We start from the raw sequence: 24727 nt of genomic DNA, 5'->3' as shown, positions 1-24727 counted from the left end.
GATGATTATTAAAAAGTCAAGAAACAACAGAGCTGGCGAGGTTGTGGAGAAAAGGAAATGCTTTTACACTGTTGGGAGTGTAAATTAGTTCAACCATTGTGGAAGATACTGTGGCGATTCCTCAAAGATCCAGAAGCAAAAATACCATTTGACTCAGCAATTCCATTACTGGGTATATATGCAAAGGAATACAAGTCATTCTATTATAAAGATACATGCACATGAGTGTTCATTGCAGCACTATTCACAATCGCAATTGGTTGATTTGGGAATCAACTCAAATGCCCATCAATGATAGACTGGATAAAGAAAATGTGGTACGTATACACCATAGAACACTATGCAGCCATAAAAAGGAATGAGATCATGTCCTTTGCAGGGACATGAATGGAGCCAGAAGCCATTATCCTCAGGAAATTAACACAGGAACAGAAAACCAAACACTGCATGTTCTCATTTATAAGTGAGAGCTGAATGATGAGAAGACATGGACACCTGGTAGGGAACAACACACACTGGTGCCTGTCTTGGGGGAAGAAGGAGGGAGAGCATCAGGAAAAATAGCTAATGGATACTGGGCTTAATACCTAGGTGATAGGTTGATCTGTGTAGCAAACCACCACGACACGTTTACCTATGTAACAAACCTGCACATCCTGCACATGTACCCTGGTACTTAAAATATAAGTTCATTAAAAAAATTAAAAAGTAAGGAGAGTGAAATATCTATGGGAACATAAATAATATTTTATTAATTGGAAAATTATTTTGCAGTTTCCTTAACTCTATCTTTCAAGACAGATAGGCTAATAAAATTCTGAATTGCTGACAAATATATTTGGCCATCCATCTGTATGTCAGAAGCAAGACAAACTCATTCATTTTTCAAATGCAGCTCATATTATAATTAACTCTTATTGTTTCTGAACTACATTTTATTAATTACTTTCTGTTTGTAATTAACCTCAATTTAATCACTTATTTAAATGCAAATGCTCTTTTCAAAGAATTTTGCTTGATATCTTCAATATTTGTTTCATAGACCTACATATTCCATTATTACCATGATAAAAAATATCATGTGATGTTTTTCCTTGTGACATAATAAAAATCAATATAGCATCAATAATTTTAAAAATATTTGAAAAGAAACTGAGCCATATAATTTAAAAATAAACAAAAATCTAAGGGTTACATTTTTTCAATTGAACATTTTGAAACAATAGTTACTTTGAAAATAGAGATTTTGAATAACAGATCCGTCGATAATAGTGATTGTATCAAGAAATTTGGTAGTAATTATATAAGTTTCTTGAAAATAAAACATTAAGACCATTATAAATGTGACATAGCTGATAGTATTTCATTTTATGTATAAGAAAACTTCTTTATGGAGTTTTTCAAGGTTTTTTTTTTATAGGTTTGTGGTAATTAGTACTGCAAGAAACATGCAAAAAATACAGAAGTACCAGGGAGTAATCCCTGCATGTTATGTGCTACCATGAAAAATATTTGAAAACAGTGACTCAAAGTAGGAAAAATCTATTTCCTTAATTTAAGTAAAACATTTTTAAAATCAGAGTAAAATAAGATAAAGGCTCTAAAAATTATTCATTATTTATAACACCCTGAATATACTCATGAAGACACCTAATGCTATAAGTCGTATAAGTAACAGAATCATTTCCTTTAAGTGTAGTGAGCTGTTTATAGGTAAGTAAGCAAATTCCAACAGAGACTTTTATATACATTTGTCAAGACTATATGTGCTTTTTATGTTCTATATAAAACATGTTTTTATATTCAACATTCAAATATTTTCAGATAGTAAACTTTTTCACAATTGAACTCCTTCTATTATTAAAGATAGCTTAGTACTTTTTGTATTTACAGAGTGAGACACAGGCTGTCTTGATAGATGACTACATTTTCGTGTAATTTCCCCCATGCAGTTATTATACCTTTTAGACAAACTAAGTTTAGCTGTGCTCCAATTGACAATAAGATTGAAATCCTCTGTAAGCAAAGTTGATCGCTTGTTGTCCTCTCTTATTTTAGTGCCAGGCGTCTTCTTTAGGTTGTGGTTATTACATTTACAGCCTTTGGTCATCCGGCTTTGACTAGTGTGGTACTTTCCACTGATGCATGGACTTTCCATTGCAGTGGGACATACAATATTCTTATGAACAATAGGAGGAAGTGTTTGGGATGGTATTTTCCCAAATGATACAGTGGGTAAATCTTGAAGATACCTGGGAAAATGTTGGCTAATTTTATATTCATAGGTTAATTTTCTTGAATTTGAATTATCTAATTTGATAGAGCATAGATTATCTATTGTTATATTCTCATAGGCATCTTTTGGGCTTTGAGGTGTATTCAATTTATCAAAATTACACTGAGGTATGCTAGGTAGAATTCCAAGTCTATTTTGCTTTAAGACTAATCCGGTACCAGGAATAAAAAGATCTGGTTCTTTCTGCTTTGATAGATGAATGATGTCTCTGTTTGAAACAGACTGATGTGCTCTTCCATTCACTGCTGAATTTTTCCAAGTTAAAGGGTTATATATAACTTGTCCATCAATAGGGCATGAATTGCACTTGTGGAATAACCAATTGTCAATACACTTCCTGTGAAACTTTAAAAAAAGATAAGCTAATCAGAACTATACCAATCTTGTTTATAATATTATTCAAGTAAATTTCCCCCAGTTTCATAACTGTATGATTAAAAATATTTAGCAAAATTGAAAAATAATTATCAAGTTTTATGAAAATATTTTGAAGAAGTTAACTTCTAAATATAACTATGTAGGGACTGATTTCCATTTTCGATATTAAAATGCAAAGCCTTCTATGGACAGCATTCGTAATTTTGTTAAAAATTCTCTACTTAAAGCTATTAATTTCACCGCTAATTATTTCTAATGAAAATTATTTTTAAAGTCATAACCAACTGGGGTTGAAAATGGATCTGATAACAGTAAAATATAAAATAACAAATTAAATTTTTGGAAATAGTCATTTTAAGTAAGGATGACTCTAAAGCTTTATTACTGAAGCTTTGTTTGTTTACTGAAGCAACTTCATTTCAGAAAAAAAGTTGGTTATCAACCACTATATAGTTGCTTATCAATTATATAGTGATCAAGTAGTATTATGCTGATTCTAATGAGTTCATATGAAATAATAATTATGTCAGCCTAGGCATTTCTGTTTCATCTTAAGAATCATAAAAATACATAGCAAAATATTAGTATTCTATAACCTTTTTTCTTTTTACAGATAACTAAAGTAGATAAAGGAATCTAACTTAAAGTACCATTTTATCTTTCCTAGATAGTATATACAGAAATGAGTACTAATCAATATAAATACATCCTCAGGGAGAAAGCTGCCTTCTCCATAGTCTCTGTGGTACTTCTTTCTATATGTGCTGTGCAATGTGAACACCTCTGTACAGAGTACAACTCAAAAGTAAAAGGACAGAGTTAAATTGTCACTTCATTTGTGAAAATTGACCCTACAGGGAAAGTAAAACTAAAATGATGTGACTTTTACCTTGTGAGTACATGGTAGCAATCTTGTATGTTGACCAAGATGAAATGCCTTCAAGCAAAGTAGACACTGGTAGCCTGGAGCAAGCAGCTTACTATTCTTAGTAATCAGTTGGAGAGGCAGTGATCTTACAATGTGTTTTGGTGTGTAAACTTGGCTGAATGAGAATAAGCAGAGACGAGTGTTTACATGTTATTATAGATCAGGAAGTGATCAATAGCACAGGTAAATAGCCTCTATATAAATAATGCAATCGAACCCTAGGTTTTCTTGAACTAAAGATAATAAATCTCATACATTATAAAGTTAAAAAATCTATTTTGTTGATCCTATGGATCCAACTTCATAAAGAACAAAGTTTTTGGCTGAGCGCGATGGCTCACACCTGTAATCCCAGCACTTTGGGAGACTGAGGTGGGTGGATTACCTGAGGTCAGGAGTTTGAGACCAGCCTGGCCAACATGGCAAAACCCCATCTCTAATAAAAATACAGAAAAATTAGCCAGGCATGGTGGCGGGTGCTTGTAATCCCAGCTACTCAAGAGGCTGTGGCAGGAGTATCCCTTGGACCCAGGAGGTAGAGGCTGCAGTGAGCTGAGATCACGCCACTGTACTCCAGCCTGGACAACATAGTGAGACTTCACCTCAAAAGAAAAGTTTTAAGTAGTCATATCAAATAAACATGCTAACCTAAAATTTTTGAGTTTGAGTTGCACTTTAATGTCAATAAAATCAGACCATATACTCAAATTATAATATTTTAGTCTGAGCCAACAATTAGGCAAGTGTTTAGAAAAATACAACCCAATTTACTCTGTCTTCTGGTAGGAAGTGAAGTGTATAATAAGCCACATTAAATATTCCAGGCTACTATGATAAATTGGTAGATCATAAGAGATAAGGAAATTTGTTTTCGTTTGGGGTATATTCTTACCACTTCAATATTGTTAGACTATGTTAATGTAACTCTAAAAGTACCAGCTCCATTGTTTGTACCAAAAATACTGACATAACTAAGATGATATACTATGAATTAACTGCTATTCGATGCCATTGCAACTGGTAAAACAGATACAACAAATCTTTAAGAGAAAAAAAAGTTTGGTTAAAAGGTCAGATGTATTCCTATCATTCAAAAGTCATTCAGAACAAAATTCAAATATATTCTTCAGAAAAGTTTGTACTTCTCATTATTCTACAGACATATCCTCATCATATTACAGAAATTGCTTTTACCAGGGTCCTCTAATTTCAATTAAAATGTATATTTTTAGTACTCTTTTAAGGTTGTTACCTACTGTTTCTTATCCTGAAATACTCTATTTATTCCATTTTTTCTGCCTAAAATGTCCTTCTTCTCCTAATGTTCTCCTTCTCAGCTCCCTGTCCCCCAATATCTCCTAAGTCTAACCATTAGTTATACAACTTAGCATTCTAACAGGATGAAGTATGATACCTGTGCAGGGAAAATGGAGTTGCAAAGCCTTTGTGTAGGCTCATTTTACACCCCACAAGAGCTCTGGTCTCCAATGTGTGTGGAGTACCCATGGGCATGGGCTATATATCAACTGAAGTTTGGATACAAACTTATGTATATGTGTGTATGTATACGTGTGTGGGGGTACAGGTGTATTATATGTATGTGTATAAACATATATATATATATATATTTAGTGAGAACAAGCACATTTTTTGTTTAGTTGATTCACTGAAATTATTTTTAGTTTCTATTTTATCCCATCCTTAAAAAGTTGTCTCTTTTCTATGTGTTTCATAATGTACACAATCTCTTAATATTATACAACATGCTACATTTTCTTTTTTCTTTCTTTTTTTTTTTTTGAGATGGAGTCTCACTCTGTCACCTAGGTTGGAGTACAGCATTGCCATTTTGGCTCACTGCAACCTCCGGCTTCCAGGTTCAAGCAATTCTCCCACCTCAGCCTCCCGAGAAGCTGGGATTACAGGTATGTGCCACCACATCCTGCTAATTTTTTTTTGTATTTTTTTAGTAGAGGCATGGTTTCACCATGTTGGCCAGGCTGGTCTCAAACTCCTGACCTCAGATGATCACCTGCCTTGGTCTCCCAAAGAGCTAGGATTACAGGCGTGAGCCACAGCATCTGGCCTAAATTTTCTGTAATTGAACAGGACTATCGCAAAAGGTCTGGAGAACTCTCCACTAATAATGTTCTTAATCAATGTTCTGAAATATAACCAATCTGCTCGGCACTCTTCTTCCAACAGGGTGAAGTAGAGGGTAGAGAGAGGGGGAATGAAGCAAAAAAGACTTTCTTCCCCCAAAGGCCAATTATTTCAAATGCAAATTTCAAAAATCTTTGAATCTGTTTTTTATTTAAACATAACTGATATCAGTTTCTTTTTTTTTATTATTATTATACTTTAGGTTTCAGGGTACATGTGCACAATGTGCGGGTTTGTTACATATGTATCCATGTGCCATGTTGGTTTGCTGCACCCATTAACTCGTCATTTAGCATTAGGTATATCTCCTAATGCTGTCCCTCCCCCCTCCCCCCACCCCACAACAGTCTCTGGAGTGTGATGTTCCCCTTCCTGTGTCCATAAGTTCTCATTGTTCAATTCCCACCTATGAGTGAGAACATGCGGTGTTTGGTTTTTTGTCCTTGCGATAGTTTACTGAGAATGATGTTTTCCAGTTTCATCCATGTCCCTACAAAGGACATGAACTCATCATTTTTTATGGCTGCGTAGTATTCCATGGTGTATATGTGCCACATTTTCTTAATCCAGTCTATCCTTGTTGGACATTTGGGTTGGTTCCAAGTCTTTGCTATTGTGAATAGTGCCGCAATAAACATATGTGTGCATGTGTCTTTATAGCAGCATGATTTATAGTCCTTTGGGTATATACCCAGTAATGGGATGGCTGGGTCAAATGGTATTTCTAGTTCTAGATCCCTGAGGAATCGCCACACTGACTTCCACAATGGTTGAACTAGTTTACAGTCCCACCAACAGCGTAAAAGTGTTCCTATTTCTCCACATCCTCTCCAGCACCTGTTGTTTCCTGACTTTTTAATGATCGCCATTCTAACTGGTGTGTGGTGGTATCTCATTGTGGTTTTCATTTGCATTTCTCTGATGGCCAGTGATAATGAGCATTTTTTCATGTGCTTTTTGGCTGCATAAATGTCTTCTTTTGAGAAGTGTCTGTTCATGTCCTTCGCCCACTTCTTGATGGGGTTGTTTGTTTTTTTCTTGTAAATTTGTTTGAGTTCATTGTAGATTCTGGATACTAGCCCTTTGTCAGATGAGTAGGTTGTGAAAATTTTCTCCCATTTTGTAGGTTGCCTGTTCACTCTGATGGTAATTTCTTTTGCTGTGCAGAAGCTCTTTAGTTTAATTAGATCCCATTTGTCAATTTCGGCTTTTGTTGCCATTGCTTTTGGTGTTTTAGACATGAAGTCCTTGCCCATGCCTATGTCCTGAATGGTATTGCCTAGGTTTTCTTCTGGGGTTTTTATGGTTTTAGGTCTAACATATGTCTTTAATCCATCTTGAATTAATTTTTGTATAAGGTGTAAGGAAGGGATCCAGTTTCAGCTTTCTACCTGTGGTTAGCCAGTTTTCCCAGCACCATTTATTAAATAGGGAATCCTTTCCCCATTTCTTGTTTTTGTCAGGTTTGTCAAAGATCAGATAGTTGTAGATATGCAGCATGATTTCTGAGGGCTCTGTTCTGTTCCATTGATCTATGTCTCTGTTGTGGTACCAGTACCATGCTGTTTTGGTTACTGTAGCCTTGTAGTATAGTTTGAAGTCAGGTAGCATGATGCCTCCAGCTTTGTTCTTTTGGCTTAGGATTGACTTGGCGATGCGGGCTCTTTTTTGGTTCCATATGAACTTTAAAGTAGTTTTTTCCAATTCTGTGAAGAAAGTCATTGGTAGCTTGATGGGGACGGCATTGAATCTATAAATTACCTTGGGCAGTATGGCCATTTTCACGATATTGATTCTTCCAACCCATGAGCATGCAATGTTCTTCCATTTGTTTGTATTCTCTTTTATTTCATTGAGCAGTGGTTTGTAGTTCTCCTTGAAGAGTTCCTTCACATCCCTTGTAAGTTGGATTCCTAGGTATTTTATTCTCTTTGAAGCAATTGTGAATGGGAGTTCACTCATGATTTGGCTCTCTGTTTGTCTGTGATTGGTGTACAAGAATGCTTGTGATTTTCGTACATTGATTTTGTATCCTGAGACTTTGCTGAAGTTGCTAATCAGCTTAAGGAGATTTTGGGCTGAGACAATGGGGTTTTCTAGATATACAATCATGTCATCTGCAAAGAGGGACAATTTGACTTCCTCTTTTCCTAATTGAATACCCTTTATTTCCTTCTCCTGCCTATGATGTCAGTTTCAATTTTACATTTACGTCGATGATTATTTGATTACTGGGGAAACTATTGTATCCCTCATATCTAGTATAGTTTCTGGTCAAATTAAAAATAATAGATAACATTATTTGAATATTTATTGTGTGTATTAACTCATTTCACACTCACAAAATTCCTACAAGGTTGGTTTTAACAATTATTCCCATTTTAAAGATGAGGAAAATGTGGCAGATAGAAGTGAAGTAACTAGTCCACAAGTCACGTAGACAGTGTGTGGTTGAACTATGATTGGATTCAAGCAGTCTGACTCTACAGCCCTGCTCTTCACTGGATGGTACAATGCCACCTAGTATCTAAGTGCTTAATAATAATTAAATAATAAAGGAAGAAATAAAACTTATTCAAATTGAAAAGTTATTCAAAGATTCTGTCATATAAGAAATATACAATTTACTGGGAACCTCACCCTTGCTTTTCTTGAAAATGTGACACCTTTTCTTCTATCTCACTTTTAGTATCTATGTATTTGACAACTTCATCTGCTGTTTTTTCTGGTGATCTCCATTTTTGGTTTCTTTTCTGCAACAGGTGAAAAGTAGATGTTAATTTGCAAAGTCGTGGATATTTTCATTTTGTGGATAAAAATTAGTTGGTTGCATATCAATAATGTGAATAATACACAATATTTTAAGCATATATATTATTTTTCAATATTTTTTTCAATATTTTTCAATATTAATTTTAATATTTTAAAGTACTTACAAATTATTAGTGAGTCTCATATTGTATCGCATAGCTACTATAATGGCATTACTTTTTAAGGTAAAAAATAACAATAATTGTGCATGTTTTATTTTATCTTGTCTGGTAAGTAGAAGGTAGTATTATTATTCAGCATCAGGAGATAGTTTTTAAGTGTATGGTTTAAATTATCCCAGTAAAATTCCATGTTTCATTATTGCTTAAGTAAGAAAATTTAAGTGAAAATCATAAATGTTTTGGTTTTACGTTATAAGCCAATTTATAATTTCGAGAGCTTTTTAAAAACTAATATTCAAGTTTGATGGCTATAATTTCTGTTCCAAAAATTTATTCATAATGTCATCAGATGTTTCTTATCATGTTAGATTTTATAAATTACCAGTGTAAGAACTAGTTGCTTTGTGCATCCTTATGAAAAAGAGTTCTCCTAAAAATATGGCTTTAGGTTTGTATTAAAAACCAATCAGCTCTGTTCCACAGTGTTATGTATTCTTCTTACACTGACTTAGCTCTACAACAGGACAAATAGAAACACTGTATTAGATTCAAGATGGATACTGTACCTCACGAAATGTAAACGTGTGGGAAAGATGGCAGCAGCTATCAAAACATTCCTGGCATAAGTGATATTCTATGCATTCGGTACACCTAAAAATACAAAACATCAAAACATGCAAGGAAAAAAAAATCCAATTATTGTGATGGTTTTGGGTGAAAAATTCTGATCAAAACTTCCTGGGAACAATCCAAACATGACAAGGTTCATCTCAAGTCACACTGTGTATTAGTTTCCTATTGCTGCTGTAAAAATTTACTACAAACTTAGCTTAAACTGCACAAATGTATTATCTTACAGTTCCATAGGATAGAAGTCTGAGATGAGTTTCAATGTGCTAAAACCAAGGGGTTTGCAGGGCTGTGTTACTTTTAGGGGGCTCTAGGGGAGAATCTATTTCCTTGCTCTTTCCATCTTCTAGAGTAGGGGTCCCCAACCCCAGGCGCTGACCTGGTCTGTGGCCTGTTTGGAACCAGGACATACAGCAGGAGGTGAAATGTGGGAGAGCAAATCTCCACCTTCTGTCAGATCAGCGGTGGCATCAGATTCTCATAGGAGTGTGAACCCTATTGTGAACTGCACACATGAGAGATCTAGGTTGTGTGCTCCTTATGAGAGTCTAACAACTGATGATCTGAGGTGGAACAGTCTCATCCTGAAACCATCCCCCAATAACTCCTGTAGAAAAATTGTCTTCCACAAAACTGGTCGCTGGTGCCAAAATGTTTGAGGACTGCTGTTCTAGAGACTGCCTACATTTATTAGCTTGTGACCCTTTTCCACCATTTTCAAAACAAACAATGTAGTATCTCTCTGCCTTTCTTCCACAGTCACATTTCCCTCTGACTTTCTTGCCTTCCTCTTCTACTTTTAAGAATCTGTATGATCACACAAGGCTTATCCAAGCAATCCAGGATAACCTCTTTATTTCAAGGTCAGTGATTAGAAACCTTAATTTCATCTGCAACCTTAATTCCTCTATGACATACAAGTTCTGGGCATAAGGGTGTGGACGTTTTAGGAAGTCCATTATTTTGTCCACCACATGCCCCTTCCATGATGCCTTCCCAGACTACCTTAGCTTTCATTTACTTCTTTCTCTACATTCTTACAAGATGTACAGTCTATTAGATATTCTGTCATTTGATTATCCAGCGCTGCTTTCCAGTTGTTTCATGAATGCCAGAGTTAGAGTTGGCAGCATACTTCTTGAAAATAAAAATTATATTATTTTTTCCCCACAGAATGGAAAAAGGTAAACACGTAAAAGATCTCAATAAAAGCTATTGACAAGTCAAAAAAAACCCACCTTCCATAAAAGCCCAATCTCAAGGTTATATTGTTTATAAAAATTTTGTCACAAGTAGAGGATTTTAAATTACTTGCAACATAATTTACCAAACAGAAAATATTCTGAGCAGTAGTCAAGTAAACTTATTATTCAAGTTATCAAATATTTAGAAGATTATTGCCATGAGAAATTTAAGAAAATATGTCCCTCAGACATCTTAAAAGAAGCAAATGCTAATTTATTCATTATTACTCTTTGTACATACAGGGAAGATTTTAATAATTAACACCAATGGGTTGGACAAATGGTGCCATTTATTCAATGCATCAAAGTATGCTGGGATAAAAAAAGTTAAGCATCTCTGTATTTTAACATATATCTAGTAATTTTGGAATTAACCTCTTAAAAGATGAAGTAGTTAAATTCTGAAATTCTAATGAAGAAGGAATGAAGAAACTTTCTAGTTAATCTTGTCTCCTACTCAATGTGTTCCTAAGAGGAATGGAAATAGTTTTTTAGACTGATGACTGAAATGTCAGTACTCGAGGGAATGGAAGATGGATGGAGTCACAAACATTGAAAATGCATTCTTTAATTTGTAAAAGAGAATGGAGACAGAGATGAGTAATTGTTAGCCAGATCTGTAGAGGAGAAGTTATGAGACAAGAAAAGATTCTCAAAGGAGAGTGTAGGGTCACTATGGGGCAGGTGGCAGGATAGTGGGCCATGTGTTTGCTTAGTAGGAAGAATAATGCCCCAGGACAGAAAGAGCAGTCAGAAAGCTCTGAGTGACAGGAGTGCACTGTCATCAACAACATACCTAAAAGCGAGATTTGTACTAAAGCTGCCTGTAAACCATTCAGGGAACATTGATCGTAGGCACTGAGAATTTTACACTGTGGCCCTCATATGTCCTTGCTCCCCAACATGTCCCAGGCCCCTCTTTCACATGTGACCTTAGCCCCTCCCTGACTGGTCCTATCCACCCCTCTTGAGAAAATCTAAATTGCCCATGCGATGGCTGCTAATACCAAAGATCAAGTCCTTCCTTTTCCTGGAATCCTCTTTAACCAACATTCTTGAACCTAGCTGAATACCTCTTATTAAAAGTTTATAAAAATTCTGTACTTCCTCCCCAAGTTAGAATCCTCCCTAGGAGCATTCTCAGGCCAGCCATTTTCCAGTAAATACTTTTGTTAATAATCAACTTTCTTTTGTGTAACACATACAGAAAACAAAACTAAATTCAAAGGAGAAAGGTATAATTTGCTGTTGGATGTGATAATGTTTTATGGTTTTATGAGAGAGTTTTAATATATATATAAATTAAATTGGGCTCATCATAATGTAATTCAAGAAGGCTGAAAAATAAACTGATACATTTCAAAAAATGTGACAAAGATTGAAATAATGTTTTCTTCTTAATGTACTGTTAATTTAAAAATTTAATTAAGAAAATACAAATTTCCTAGGCATAGCAATTAATTTGTTTTTTTAATTGAAAATTATTTTTCTTATTATTATACTTTAAGTTTTAGGGTACATGTGCACAACGTGCAGGTTTGTTACATATGTATACACGTGCCATGTTGGTGTGCTGCACCCATAATTTATGTTTTATCGTGAGAATTGTGGGAAAGTTTGGGGGTTACTCACAGTGAAAATTGTTTGCTCTAATAATTACTATGTTTTTGTAGTTGTTGAAGTATAAGATATGAAAGAAAACAAAACCTGTACTCATTGCAATTTGGAGTAGGGGGAACTGGATTAAATATTCAGTCAATCTAGTCAATGTCCCTCTGGCCCAATCTTCGGAATTTTTGGCAATGACTTCAAAGGTAGTTCAAAGAAAGTTACAGAGGGTGAGAGATCCAGCAAGGCTCTGAGCTTGGAAACTTATCTAGGCTAAAGCCACCTATCCTGTGTCCAGAGCTTCTAGGATGCGGTGTTACTTCAGACCCAATCTAGACCAGAGCTCAAACCAATACCCTTGCACAGGAGAAGAAAATAAAATGATTGGAGTTCCTGAGATACTGGACTGAGATAGAGGTCAGTCTGTAAGTCCTAAGTAAGTAGTCATCACACAAGTCAAACAGTATATGCAGGAAGAAGGAGGCTACAGAATGGGTGCTCTAATGCTCAAAGTTTCCTGATGTAAAGAAATAAAAAAGAACACATGCTTATAATTTACAGATAACACTTACTTATAACACTTCCCCTCAATTGGAAATTGTTTGCAGTTATTACAGGGAATTCCAAGGTGTTTGTCCAGTCTCTCTTTCTCTGCTGCAGTTACAAGTTTGCTAGAGTTTTTGAATTCCTCCAAAATCAGTTTTAATGGTGCAAACTCTTTCCTGCACAGAGGACATTTCAACATGGAAGTGTTTGATGTACTCTGATAATTAGCTAAGATCTTCATGCATTTTATATGAATACTATTGCCACAGCCAAACCTATGAGAGATAAAATTCAAGTTTACCATTTGTATAGAGCAGTTTTATATATCCATTGTATATATATATATTACATATATATTTATATAAGTAAAATTTCCTGTGCTACCATCTTTATTCCACAAAAAAATAGATTCTGAACTGATTTTCAGCTATAGCTTAATTACATACACACACACACACACACATACACACTCACTCATTCTAGTAATCTATCATATTTAATATATCAGAATTCCAAACTTAAATTTTCCTTCATTCCAATGAAATGGTGAAAGATTTTGCATCATTAAAATATTTTCATTTGTAAAGTGAGAATGAATATAGGCTTAACACAAAGGAAAATAATAATAATTATTATTTTAATAAAATGCTTCACTGAGAGCAGGGGTGCCACCATACTTTTCCAGAAGTCACACAATACATGGTAGTACCAAAGAAATACCTGCTGAGAGAAATACTATTTTGGAAAGTAGTTAATAATTTTACAATATGCAATAGAAGCAGACACATGAACAACTACAGTGTGGACAAAAGTTTTGTTAAATTATCAGAAGAAAAAAGAATGATCAGGAGAAAAAAATTGCAATGGAAAATGGCTGTCCAAATTTTTCAAGTCCAACTTTATAGTGCTGTGAAGAAAAGTATGAACATTGTCTAATGTTCATACTCAATAATAATGTTCATGCTCAATAAAGATTTGTGCATATGTGAAAATTGAATTATTTAGGTTCAAAGATAGAATTTTGAAAAACTGAAAATGATTTTTGTAATTTCAAAGTAAAATAATCTTTACTTTCAGAAAAGTCTTTATAACTATAGTAAACCATAGCATTTATTCATGTATATAAAATAAAAACACAGAAATTACTCTACTCTTGTTACTTAAGGTGAGAGGAGGAATAATTGTGGAATTATGTTTCAGTTTTAACCCTTGTAGTGTAGCTCAGAAAGATTTAGAGTAAGAGCATATATTTAGTTCACAATGTATATACACACACACATATATATGTTGTTTCCTAACATATATGTTATATATATGTATTTCTATTACATATATTTATATATAATATTATAGATATTATATTTCTATTGTAATATATTTATATTATATATATGTGTGTGTGTGTGTGTGTGTTAGGAAACAAAAGAATGTTAATTAAGTATAAATTAGCGGTAGGTAAAGTTGTCTATTTTTTCCCTATCATGTCTCCTAAGGTAATAAATCACAAATAAGTTTTAGAATTTTTAATTAGTATTAAGAATCCAAAGAAAAAATACATCACCTGCAAAAGGTGACAGGAAGCTTTTTCTCTAAAAGTAGCTCTTGACAAATAGAGCAGATATCCTCTGAATCAATTTCCTTCTGTTTAATGTACCCATCTTCTTCAACATGTTCATTTTCGTCATTTGTTCCTGGTTGGGGAGTTTGAACTCGGTATATCCCCCGAAGCAAGTCACTTATCTCTCTTTCTCCAAGACCCAATTGTAAAGCAGCTAGTGAAAAATCCCAAAGTATTAAAATTCAGTCACAAAATTGGAGCTACAGAGAGGTAACAACTTACGTTGAAAGTTAGAATTTTCTTTCAAATATCAGAGAGACAGTTTTGATTGAATTATCACACTAACATTGACCACTTCTTTACATTTTTTTCAGAGCCCAAATATCAGAAGAGTCATTTAAAAAAAATATAAAAATTTCTTTTTCTTGTAACTAAAAAAGAGTCAATGAAAACAGTGCACTTGAATATGACAGTGTTCATCCTTGGATTGGTGTTACCATCATGTCTTATACTTTCATCTGTTCACTTGTCCATAAACAAATATTTTGTCAACATATAAGAATATTAAAATAAATGGGACATGAACACATGAGGAGGAAACTGATATCTGAGTAGCTACTGTAATTATTTGTTAGATGAATAAGTGAATTAAATAATAATGGAAGAGCAAGACTTAATTAATTGTGCCTATTTTCTGTTTCTGTTTTGTGTATCTACGAAAGAGTGTCTCAGCCTTATCCTCAACAGATTTGGTCAGTGTTTCTCAGGACAATCTATTAGTTACTATATTGCCTGCACCACTGGCATGTGCATTTTTTGAATTCTGAATTTTCTCCATCCTGCAATCCTTAAGGGAATGATGTTCTAAGTGCCTATAGTTTTGATCAGAGAATCCTAGATTCTTCATTCCTTGGCTCATCCCTTTGCTGCTTCCCCCTTCTGTCTCCTACTCCTGAACATGTCATAATTTAAATGCTAGTTGTTATCAGTCCCCTGCCTTCTATTCATTTTATGTACCTTTTTAATATATATGAATTAAAAATTATTTCCAAGATAATGAAACGCTCTGTTTTTCTGAAAAGACCCCCCAAATAAACACTAAAAACACTGAAAACATCACAGTTACATTTCAATACAGAAATCGCGGTTCCCTGTCTGAGGTGGTATGGCAAGTGGACTGTGGGAGGGCATCATACATTAATTAACCATTACTTTGGGGAAGAAGGGCTATTTGTCACAGAGACACAGCAACATCTGCTCTCTAAAAAGGGAGAGAAAAATAAAGAACAAAATATTGTGCTTTGGGGAATAAAGACGCACTAGGGCAGCAGAAATACTGAAGAATAAAATTTCATAAAAGAAGCTGGCCACAAACTGTTCTGTGTGGTAAAATGTGAATTGGAAAATAAAAGGAAGAAACAAAACTCTTCTAAAGTGAATCTGGAAAAATTAACGTGTAAGACTATGCAGGAATATTTTGAAAGAGAAGAGCAAGACAGCTAACCTGCACTGATATCACAATGTGTTGTATAAGTAGTAAATGTAATAATATATGAGATGCTCTAAATAATAAACATTGTTAAACAAAGAGGAAAAGAAGGATTATCCAATAAGTGTTACTGAGATAACTGGGTGGCAATATGGAGAAAATTAACTCAAACCAAATACCAACCTCCAACTTATACCAAAATAACTACACACTGATGCTATTATATAATAAAGAACAAAAATAATAGAATGAGCAGAAAAAACTCCAAAGGACTATTGATGCTATGGAAGAAAGACAATTTTTAAAGGGTTGAAACAGTAAACATGAATAGAACAGATGAGCTGATTTAATAACACAAAAACTCCTATGTATAACAAAATTTAATAAAGCCATAGAGAAAAAATTTATAGCAGATTAGAAAAACACTTGAAAAAAGTAATGCTTATAATAATTAAGAAATGTTTGCAGTTTTATTCTAATAAATAGCCAAAATACGATTCACATAAAACACAAATAGTAAACAAGGCAGTGGAAGATGTTCAATTTTATTTGCATCAAAGGCAAATGAGTTAAAACAAGAATAAAGCACAGACACTAAAACTGACAGAATAAACACTAGTAAATGTTACGATTTGTTTGCCTTATGTTATTTCTTTTGTATCTAAAAAAGTTATTTGAAGGCATTTTACATCTTCCATAAAGGAATGTTAAATAAATAAAATAAATATATCAGAGAATAGAAACTATTTTCTTATTTAACTTACCAGGCATGGATAGATTACTTTGAACTTTGTATCTGGTATTTTTCCTGCTTTGTGTGGCTTTCTTTCCAAAATTATAGAAATATTACTAACATGGCAAAATATTTCTATGTGTCTTTATTTTCATATTTCTTAAATATGCTGTTAATATCTTTCTTTGTATGCTTAAGTACTATAGTTAAAATGTGCCAAAAACATGAATCCAAAAAAACAAATAAAACTGAAAGAAATTGACATATTGCTGAAATCACTGTAAATCAGCAAAAGTATTCTGAAAACATATTTGGCAATACATATGGGGGGGAGACATAAAAATATTAACACTTCTACTCCAAAACACGATAAGACTTTAGGCTAAGGAAATATTTGAAAAGAACAAAAAGCTTCACGTACAAAGAATATAACAAGTAGTTAGAAATAAGTGCCTAATAGTGGAAGAATGTTAAATTGCTTATAATATACCATATTTAGTGAAATATTAGCTAGCCTTTGATGACTTTCATTACAGAGATTATATAGCACGAAAATATAAGGTAACAGTGTGATAAAAGCAGAACACAGAATTCTGACAGGCTAATAGGCTGTTTTATGATATATATAAAGTCATAAAAGGAAAATAGGAAAAAAGTTTACATCTTTCTGGTGAGAATTTAGAAAAATTTCCTTTAATGAGGTTTTAATTTTATTCATAATTATTTAATTCCAAAAAGAAGATAGTATTCACTAGTTATTGTATTTAAAAGGAACTATCAGGTGGTAAATCTAGCTTTTGTTGGGAAAATGTTTGTGAAAAAAAGAATGTTCAGTGTTCAAAAATTAACATTTTTCATAATAAAATTCCCATGTAATCATTTTTGTCGGTCTTTGAAAAGAGAGTCTCAGGTTTCTTATACACAACACTGGGATGTAGATAATTGCTTCCAGATTCCTTTTAGAAAAGAATCTCTGAATGATGTTCAAAACATTCCTCTTCCATTACAAGTAACATTCCCTCCACACTTATTTAAATACTATACGTAATCCTAATGAGTAATTATTTATAGTTTTCTTTATTTTTCATGTATGTTTATTCTAGCTTTAAATGATAAATTCTAAGATCACTAAGACTTTCTTTGAATGTTATTACAGTCTCTAGTATTATATTGTACACATGGGATTTTCTCAATGTTTACTAATTAAAATTTCTTTTAAATACAAAAGACATAAAAAATCTTTATTTCAGAAGGAAGTATAAACTCTCAAATTATATAGGATTAATTTTAAACATTAAAAAATTCCCTGCTGTAGACCGAATAGTTGCTGTCTTCAATAAGTGCAAAGAATAATAATACAATGTAATATATTAAATTGATCAGTACAAAATTGCTGTGTCTGCAGATAAAAGACATTCATATACTAGCAATACATACAATTCAATTTATAAAAAGCACTTAGCAGAGCTCCTGGCTAATATGTGATACAATAAATATTTGTTGAATTTAATTGGGTAGAACTGCACTGTTGAATATGGTAGCCATTAGCCACAGGTAGCTATTGTGTACTTGAAATTTGACGAGTGTGACTGACAAAACAAATTTTAAATTTTGTTAAATTAAAAATTTAGTTTTTAACTTAAAGCTGATAATCTATAGTTACAGAAAAATGTATACGTATGTAACAATTTGGATATGTGAATCTATTTTTCAACTAAAAAGTTTGAGGAAGTCTATATACAGATCAAATATTTCCATTGAAAATATAGTGTCAGAATTGAGATCTACTGTAAGTATAACAAACATGCTAGATTTTGAAGACTTAGTATAAAAAAAGTAAAATAGTTCATAACTTTTATATTGATTACATGTTGACACAATAATATTTTGATGTACCGGCTTAAGTTAAAATACATATTAAAGTTACTTCCCTGTTTCGTTTTAATTCTTATAATATAGCTACTAGAAAATTACATATGTATGTTGTATTTCTATTGGACAGCCTCAGTACTGAAGCTTGTGAAAATGATATGGAAGAATAGTGTAGAGAATAAGACTTTGGAGAGAGGGTCAACATTTAACTTCAGTGAATACAATGGAGAGGTCAAAAATAAAACAATATGTATAAAACCATACAACCTAGTCATCATGCATGAAAGGACTGAGAGAGAGGCTTAAGAAGAGGCTGACATTTTAGAAAGAATCTGCCTATCTAGAGGGTGAAAGACAAAGTGCAAAGTTCAGGCACTGGAAACAAGGAGGCTACACAGAATGGTACTAAGGGCTGAGGAAAGTGGAACAAAGGTAAGAATGAGTATGGAGAAATAGAAGCACTTGAGAAATATGTAGGATGTAAAACAAGCAGGATTTGTGGTATGGGTAGATACATGGCAGAAGAGGACGAGAGAGAAAAAAATCAGAGAGAATATCAAGGTTTATAGCTTTGAAGAGAAAATAAAAAGGAAAGCCAGTATGTGAGGTAGGGAATCTAAGAGGGGAGCACAGATGGAGAAATCAGTATTTAAGATGCCCATGGGACCTCCAAATTGAGCTGCCCAGAAAGCAACTGGAAATATTGGTCTGCTGGTAAGACTGGGAATCACTGATACAGAGTTAACAGTGGGAGACATGGAAAATGGGAGACATTTCTAAAAAAATATGTAGAGTGAAAAAAGAGAAAATCCCTGTGAAACACTAATGGTAATTTATTATCTGGTATAATTTTTAAAATATGTCTACTGTGATTGTAATTCTATGATAGCTAGGGGGAAATAAACTTGCCTAAATAAAACCAATTCTTTTTGAGTAGAAAAAGTTTAAAACTAATTATCACTTTAATTATTCATGAATATCAGAAACATTTATTAGTACTTTTAGAAATGCAGTTGTTAGATGGGTCTAGTATAGGTCAAACAATTCCTTAACTGCAGTTAACCCTTTCACAATGACAGTATCTTTATTATAAGATGTACAAATTTAAGTGACCTGTATTGCAATTATTTTTCTTTCTCTCTTATTTTTGAGAACTCTGGAATTTAAACTTATATAAATATATAACTGACTCTAAACTCAATGTAAGTACTCACTTAAAAACTACATTTTACTCTGCTTTTGTTTAGCAAAAAAATTTCATTCAGCAAACATTTTTGAATAAAATAATGTGCCATGCCAACAGTCTATTTCTGGGATCTAAAAAAATCACATTCGCTATTTTTCTCACAATTAAAATAATTTTAGACACAGAAACCACTGTAACCTTTTCTTAGAATACGTAAATGTTTTTCTACTTAATAACTGGCCATTGTTTCATACCCGTTTTTAGTAAGTACCTATGAGTTTGAAAATGACATATAAAGTTACATTTTTTTAAAGATGAAAAATGTTCCAAGTGTCTTAAGTTTAACAAGCTGAGCTACTGATAGTTACCAGATTCCCTAGAAAAGTAACCATCTAAATTTAGAAAATGTTAAATAAAAAATTCTTATATTTGTTAACTTCAAATTAGTAAAATAAAAAAACAAAACAAAAACCCCAAACCCCAAAACTTACATTCATGGTTCCTTGGAAGCTTGAATTTTTTCAACAAGACCCTAACATTCACAAGCAGAAAAAAAATCAAGACATTTATTTTTGACATAAACTCAAAAGACATTTAAAAATATTTAGAATAGAAATTGAACTGTAAGATTTATATTATGGAAAGTGTTATGAATAAACTTAAAAATCATCAATTTTCTGTTACAATAGTTGTTAAACTTATGTTTTAAAACAAACATGTGAAAAAAGTATGATTAATGAAAACAAATGACATTTGGTGTCAAGAGATTTATCAGAGAGAATCCATGCATTTCTTATGACATACAGTTATTCAAAGGGAAAGGATAATGAGGGGATTTAGGTATTTATGGTACTGCCTTTAAACTTCTCTGGAAACAGAGTAATTTTCTGGATAGTGTACCAAATGGCTGTTTTCCTACATATACCTCTTTAATGCATGATAGAAAATTTTTTTTTTAATTTTACCAATTAAAATGGAATGTGACTTTTTAAAAAAAGTGGGAAATACCTATTAAATTATTATTCAAAGATATTAAATATACTTTAGTATATGAAACACTTTGGTTATATTTCCATTTACTTAATGGTTACAATATTGTACAACATGAGTTATATAATAATCAAAAGAGAATACCCTTCCCCTGACATAAAATGAAAATGGAAAAAAAACTATTTTAAATATAATCATAATACCAAATTGTAAGTTGTGAAAGGACCATATTTTATCTTTATGTCAACTAGAGTAAATAACTTGCGTTACTAGATGCTTAATAAAAAGTGATCAAAATAAAAGAGCACAAAACTTAGTAAAAACATTAGAAATAATTATATAACATTTTTTACTTGTAAAGAAAAGCACTAGAAATGTGAAAGTCATAATCTTTTCTTAATTTCTTATTTTTTCATGTTAATTATCAAATAAATTAAAATAATATTAATAATTTGTTAGTATGAGTATAAGTAGGCAAAACAAAATGAGTTGATTTGTATTTAAACTTGAGGAATTTTTTTTTCATTTCTAGAGGTTAATTACCCTACAAATAGATTCTGACACTAGAGGAAAAATTTCAGATTTAATAGACATAATCTTCAATAGAGTTCTACTTCTATCTTGAAAGATTTATAGTTAAAGTCAACAAAATTATACACTAGGGAAATGACATCCTATTCAATAAATGATGCTGGGAAAATTGGATAGCCATATGCAGAAGAATAAAAGTGGACTCATAACTTTCACCATATACAAAAATTAACTCAAGATGGATTAAAGACCTAAATGTGAGATCTTAAACTACAAAAACTCTTGAAGAAAAAATAGGAAACTCTTCTGGACATTGGCCTGGGCAAAGAATTTATGATCAAGTCTCCATAAGAAAATGCAACAAAAAGAAAAATAGTTTAATAGACTTAATTAAACTATAAAGCTTCTGCACAGCAAATGAAACAATCAACAGAGTAAACAGACAACCTAAAGAATGGTAAGAAATATTTGCAAACTACGTATTTGACAAAGAGCTAACATCCTGAATCTGTAAGGAACTGAAACAAGAAAAAACCTAATAACCTCATTAAAAAGTGGGCAAAGGACATGAACAGACATTTTTCAAAAGAAGATATACAAGTGGCCAACAAACATATAATAAAATGCTCAACATCACTAATCATCAGAGAAGTGGAAATTATAACCACAATGAGATATCATCTTATACATGTCATAATGACTATTATTAAAAAGTCAAAAAACAACAAATGTCGATAAGGACCTGGAGAAAGGGGAATGCTTATATACTGTTGCTAGGAATGTAAATTAGTTCAACCTTTACAAAAAAGAGTATAGTGATGTCTCAAAAAACTAAAAATAGAACTACCATGACCCGGCAATCCTATTCCTGGGTATATGGCTACAGGGCAAGAAATCATTATATCAAAAGATACCTGTACTCGTATGTTTATCACAGCACTATTCTCAACAGCAAAGATATGGAATCAACCTAAGTAACCATAATGGTGGGCATATAAATATACCACATTAATAAAATGTGTGTGTATAAACATATATATATATACAATGTAATAGAACTCAGCCATAAAAATTAATGAACTCATGTCTTTTGTAGCAGCATGGATGGAACTGGAGGCCATTATCCTAAGTTAAATAATTCAGAAATAGAAAGTCAAATACTGCATGTTCTCAGTTGTAAGTGAAAGCTAAACAATGGGTCACATGGACATATAGAGTGAAATAAGACATCAGAGACTACAAAAACTGGGAGGGTGGGAAGGGAGTAAAGGCTGCAAAATCATTTATTGGGTACAACGTTCACTATTGGGGTGATTAGTACACTAAAAGTCCAGACTTCACCACTATGCAATATATGCATGTAAGAAACCTGAACTTTTTATAAAAAATAAATAACCTGAACTATTTATAAAAATACATGAAAACTTAAAAAGTGATTCATAGTCAAATGTTAACTGAAAAGGAAAATACTTTGAAACTTGACTGCCATAGGCCAATACGGAAAAGGTGAACACTTTCAACCTACATATACATGTAGAAAATGGAACATTTGATATTCAAGAAAACGTGATTTTGGAAACACAATTTGTGGAAGCACAGCAATATCTCAAATGAACCACATAATTATCATCAGTGATGGAATCAGGATTTTTCCCCCGTTTTATAGTTAGATTTCACATTTGTACATGAGAATCTAAAATTGATTTTTTCTATTTAAAAGCATTAACATTATAAAATGGTTCTCAATTTAAATGTTATTCAATTTTCAGAATAAAATGAAATACTGAAAAATTTATTGGTAAGCTATGACCATTTTAACTTTATATTCCCCAAACACCAAATTTCTTTAATTTTTTTGTTATTGAAACCATGAAAAAGGCAAAATATTTAACACACCAAGATGTTCCTTCATGGAGGATCTTCATTGAAAAGTCACTTACCAGCAGATATGCTTACAAAGTTCCCCTCCTTTCAGAAATGTGGAACAGTTACAAACATGAGGATTTCCTAGAAAAACCTTTAAAAGAAAAATGCATACTTAAAAAGACCAGAAAAATTTGAGAGTTAGAGCAAAACTGAGTTAATAAAAGAGATTTGAAGAGGTAGTTTATGTGATTCACAAAGGTTTAATAGATTCTACTGGAGAATCTTAACTCTTGATACTAGTCTCTAGGCTGATTTTTCATTTCATTATTTATCTTTGTTAGCAAATTAACAAATTAGGATGGTTTCAAAGTGACCTGCCCTTAGGCAGGTGAAAATAAATCTAATTCCCAAAGTCAAAGAAGAAAAAAAGCAAAAATCAACCCATAAATTTCTCACTGTAAGGAAATTCTACTTTGGGGTGGAGCTAAGCACCTTTTGTAAGGTAGCTCATTTTGGATTTTTGTTTGGTGCATTTGAGTCGGTGAATTTATTTAATTGTATTCAAGAGGACAAAATTTATTCACCAAGACTAGTTTGACTAAAACAATTAAATACAGTAAGTACTGAAGCAACAAAGTAAAAAAAGATGCTTTAAATAAGCACAGACTAGTAAATTGCATTTAGCTCTTAAACTTCATGGCACTAACGTAAAATTTTGTAAGTCAACTCCTAGGAGGTAGTGCAGTGGCTAATTTTTCAGTGGTTAAGCATGGGATATGCAATTATGAAATATCTGTGGTCTTTCGGTAAACTTGAATTTTTATTCATTAATATCTTTCCAAGGTATTGCCATTTAAACTATCCTTTAATAGGGCCTTCATATAGTTTCAGAGTGAGCAAAGAGTAAAGGGAAACCTATTTATTTATTTAGAAAATATTTACAGTATGCTAGCAGATTGTAGAATTTTCATTTCGTTTGATTTACAGGACTAAGGAACACTAACAACAGATCCAAGAACACATGTAATGCAAACCAGATATTCATATAAAGCCTCTGACATTTTCAAGCCTAAAGATCAAGAGCCATCATCTTTTACAAGAGTTGCAGTTTGAAGTCTTAACCTCCAAAAAAGAAACTTCTAATAAATACTATTTCCTTCTGTAATTTCACGTCTTTTAGAGTCTGGAACACTCGTGGGAAGGCGCTTTCGGGGGTGAGGCAGCATATATCCGCAGAGATTGTGATGGTGGCTACGCACATTGGGTATGCCAGTGGGGGAACATGGTGGGCGGGGATGGTGGCGAACTAGGGGCGGTAAAGGCGGTAGTTACTCGGAAATCCATGTATTCCGGCTCCTCCTCCCTCAGCAGGAAGCCAGTGGGGCCCATCTCTCGTAGGAGGTAGATGCAGCTACTCAGCGCCTGGTCTTGGTGCCAGCTGAGCCTCTCGCTCAAGTGTTTTCGCCTTTCAGAGGCCTTATAGCCTCGGCGAAGCATGCTGGGTGCGGGCGGAGGCGATCGCTCTGCTCGGCTCACTGAGGCGCCAGCCGGTCTCCAAGACAACGGCGTGCAGGCTTGTTGCCCTGGTGACGGTGGTTGGGCTCGGGGTGTCCCGGTATGCCCTGCGCCGAAGAAGAGCGGGCGACAAAGGTGCGGGATGGCGTGGATTCCGCAACTCGCCCCAGCCTCCACTGCATTTTGAAGCGACGCCCTTGACTGAGGAGTGTTTTTAATAATCATCTGGCCGACTTGGAAGCTGGCGGCCGAAGGCATAGT

The 24727-nt window shown here is 33.3% G+C and overlaps 1 protein-coding gene across 1 annotated transcript; it reads right to left on the bottom strand.

The window, feature by feature from the left end:
- Positions 1–1314: 1314 nt before the first annotated feature.
- ZSWIM2 (zinc finger SWIM-type containing 2) lies at positions 1315–24488 on the bottom strand. Its single transcript, XM_032755199.2, has 9 exons — positions 24284–24488; positions 23026–23102; positions 20056–20096; positions 14288–14498; positions 12753–13001; positions 9265–9349; positions 8406–8518; positions 3564–3717; positions 1315–2641 (listed from the first exon to the last, which is right to left on the bottom strand). Exons 1-9 carry the CDS (start codon positions 24446–24448, stop codon positions 1838–1840), a joined length of 1899 nt encoding a protein of 632 aa, XP_032611090.1. The 5' UTR covers positions 24449–24488; the 3' UTR covers positions 1315–1837.
- Positions 24489–24727: the final 239 nt, after the last annotated feature.

Source organism: Hylobates moloch, unplaced genomic scaffold (genome assembly GCF_009828535.3).
Source record: "Hylobates moloch isolate HMO894 unplaced genomic scaffold, HMol_V3 SCAFFOLD_1, whole genome shotgun sequence".
NCBI lineage: Eukaryota > Metazoa > Chordata > Mammalia > Primates > Hylobatidae > Hylobates > Hylobates moloch.
This window is presented reverse-complemented; position numbering and strand designations above follow the sequence as displayed.

Coding starts and splice junctions, on each gene's coding strand:
- ZSWIM2 (XM_032755199.2), bottom strand. CDS start 24,448: ATGCTTCGCCGAGGCTATAAGGCCTCTGAAAGGCGAAAACACTTGAGC. Junction 20,097..23,025: donor CTTTGTAAGCATATCTGCTG/GTAAGTGACTTT, acceptor TGTGAATGTTAG/GGTCTTGTTGAAAAAATTCA. Junction 3,718..8,405: donor CATTTTCAAGAAAAGCAAGG/GTGAGGTTCCCA, acceptor ATTCTCATTCAG/CCAAGTTTACACACCAAAAC.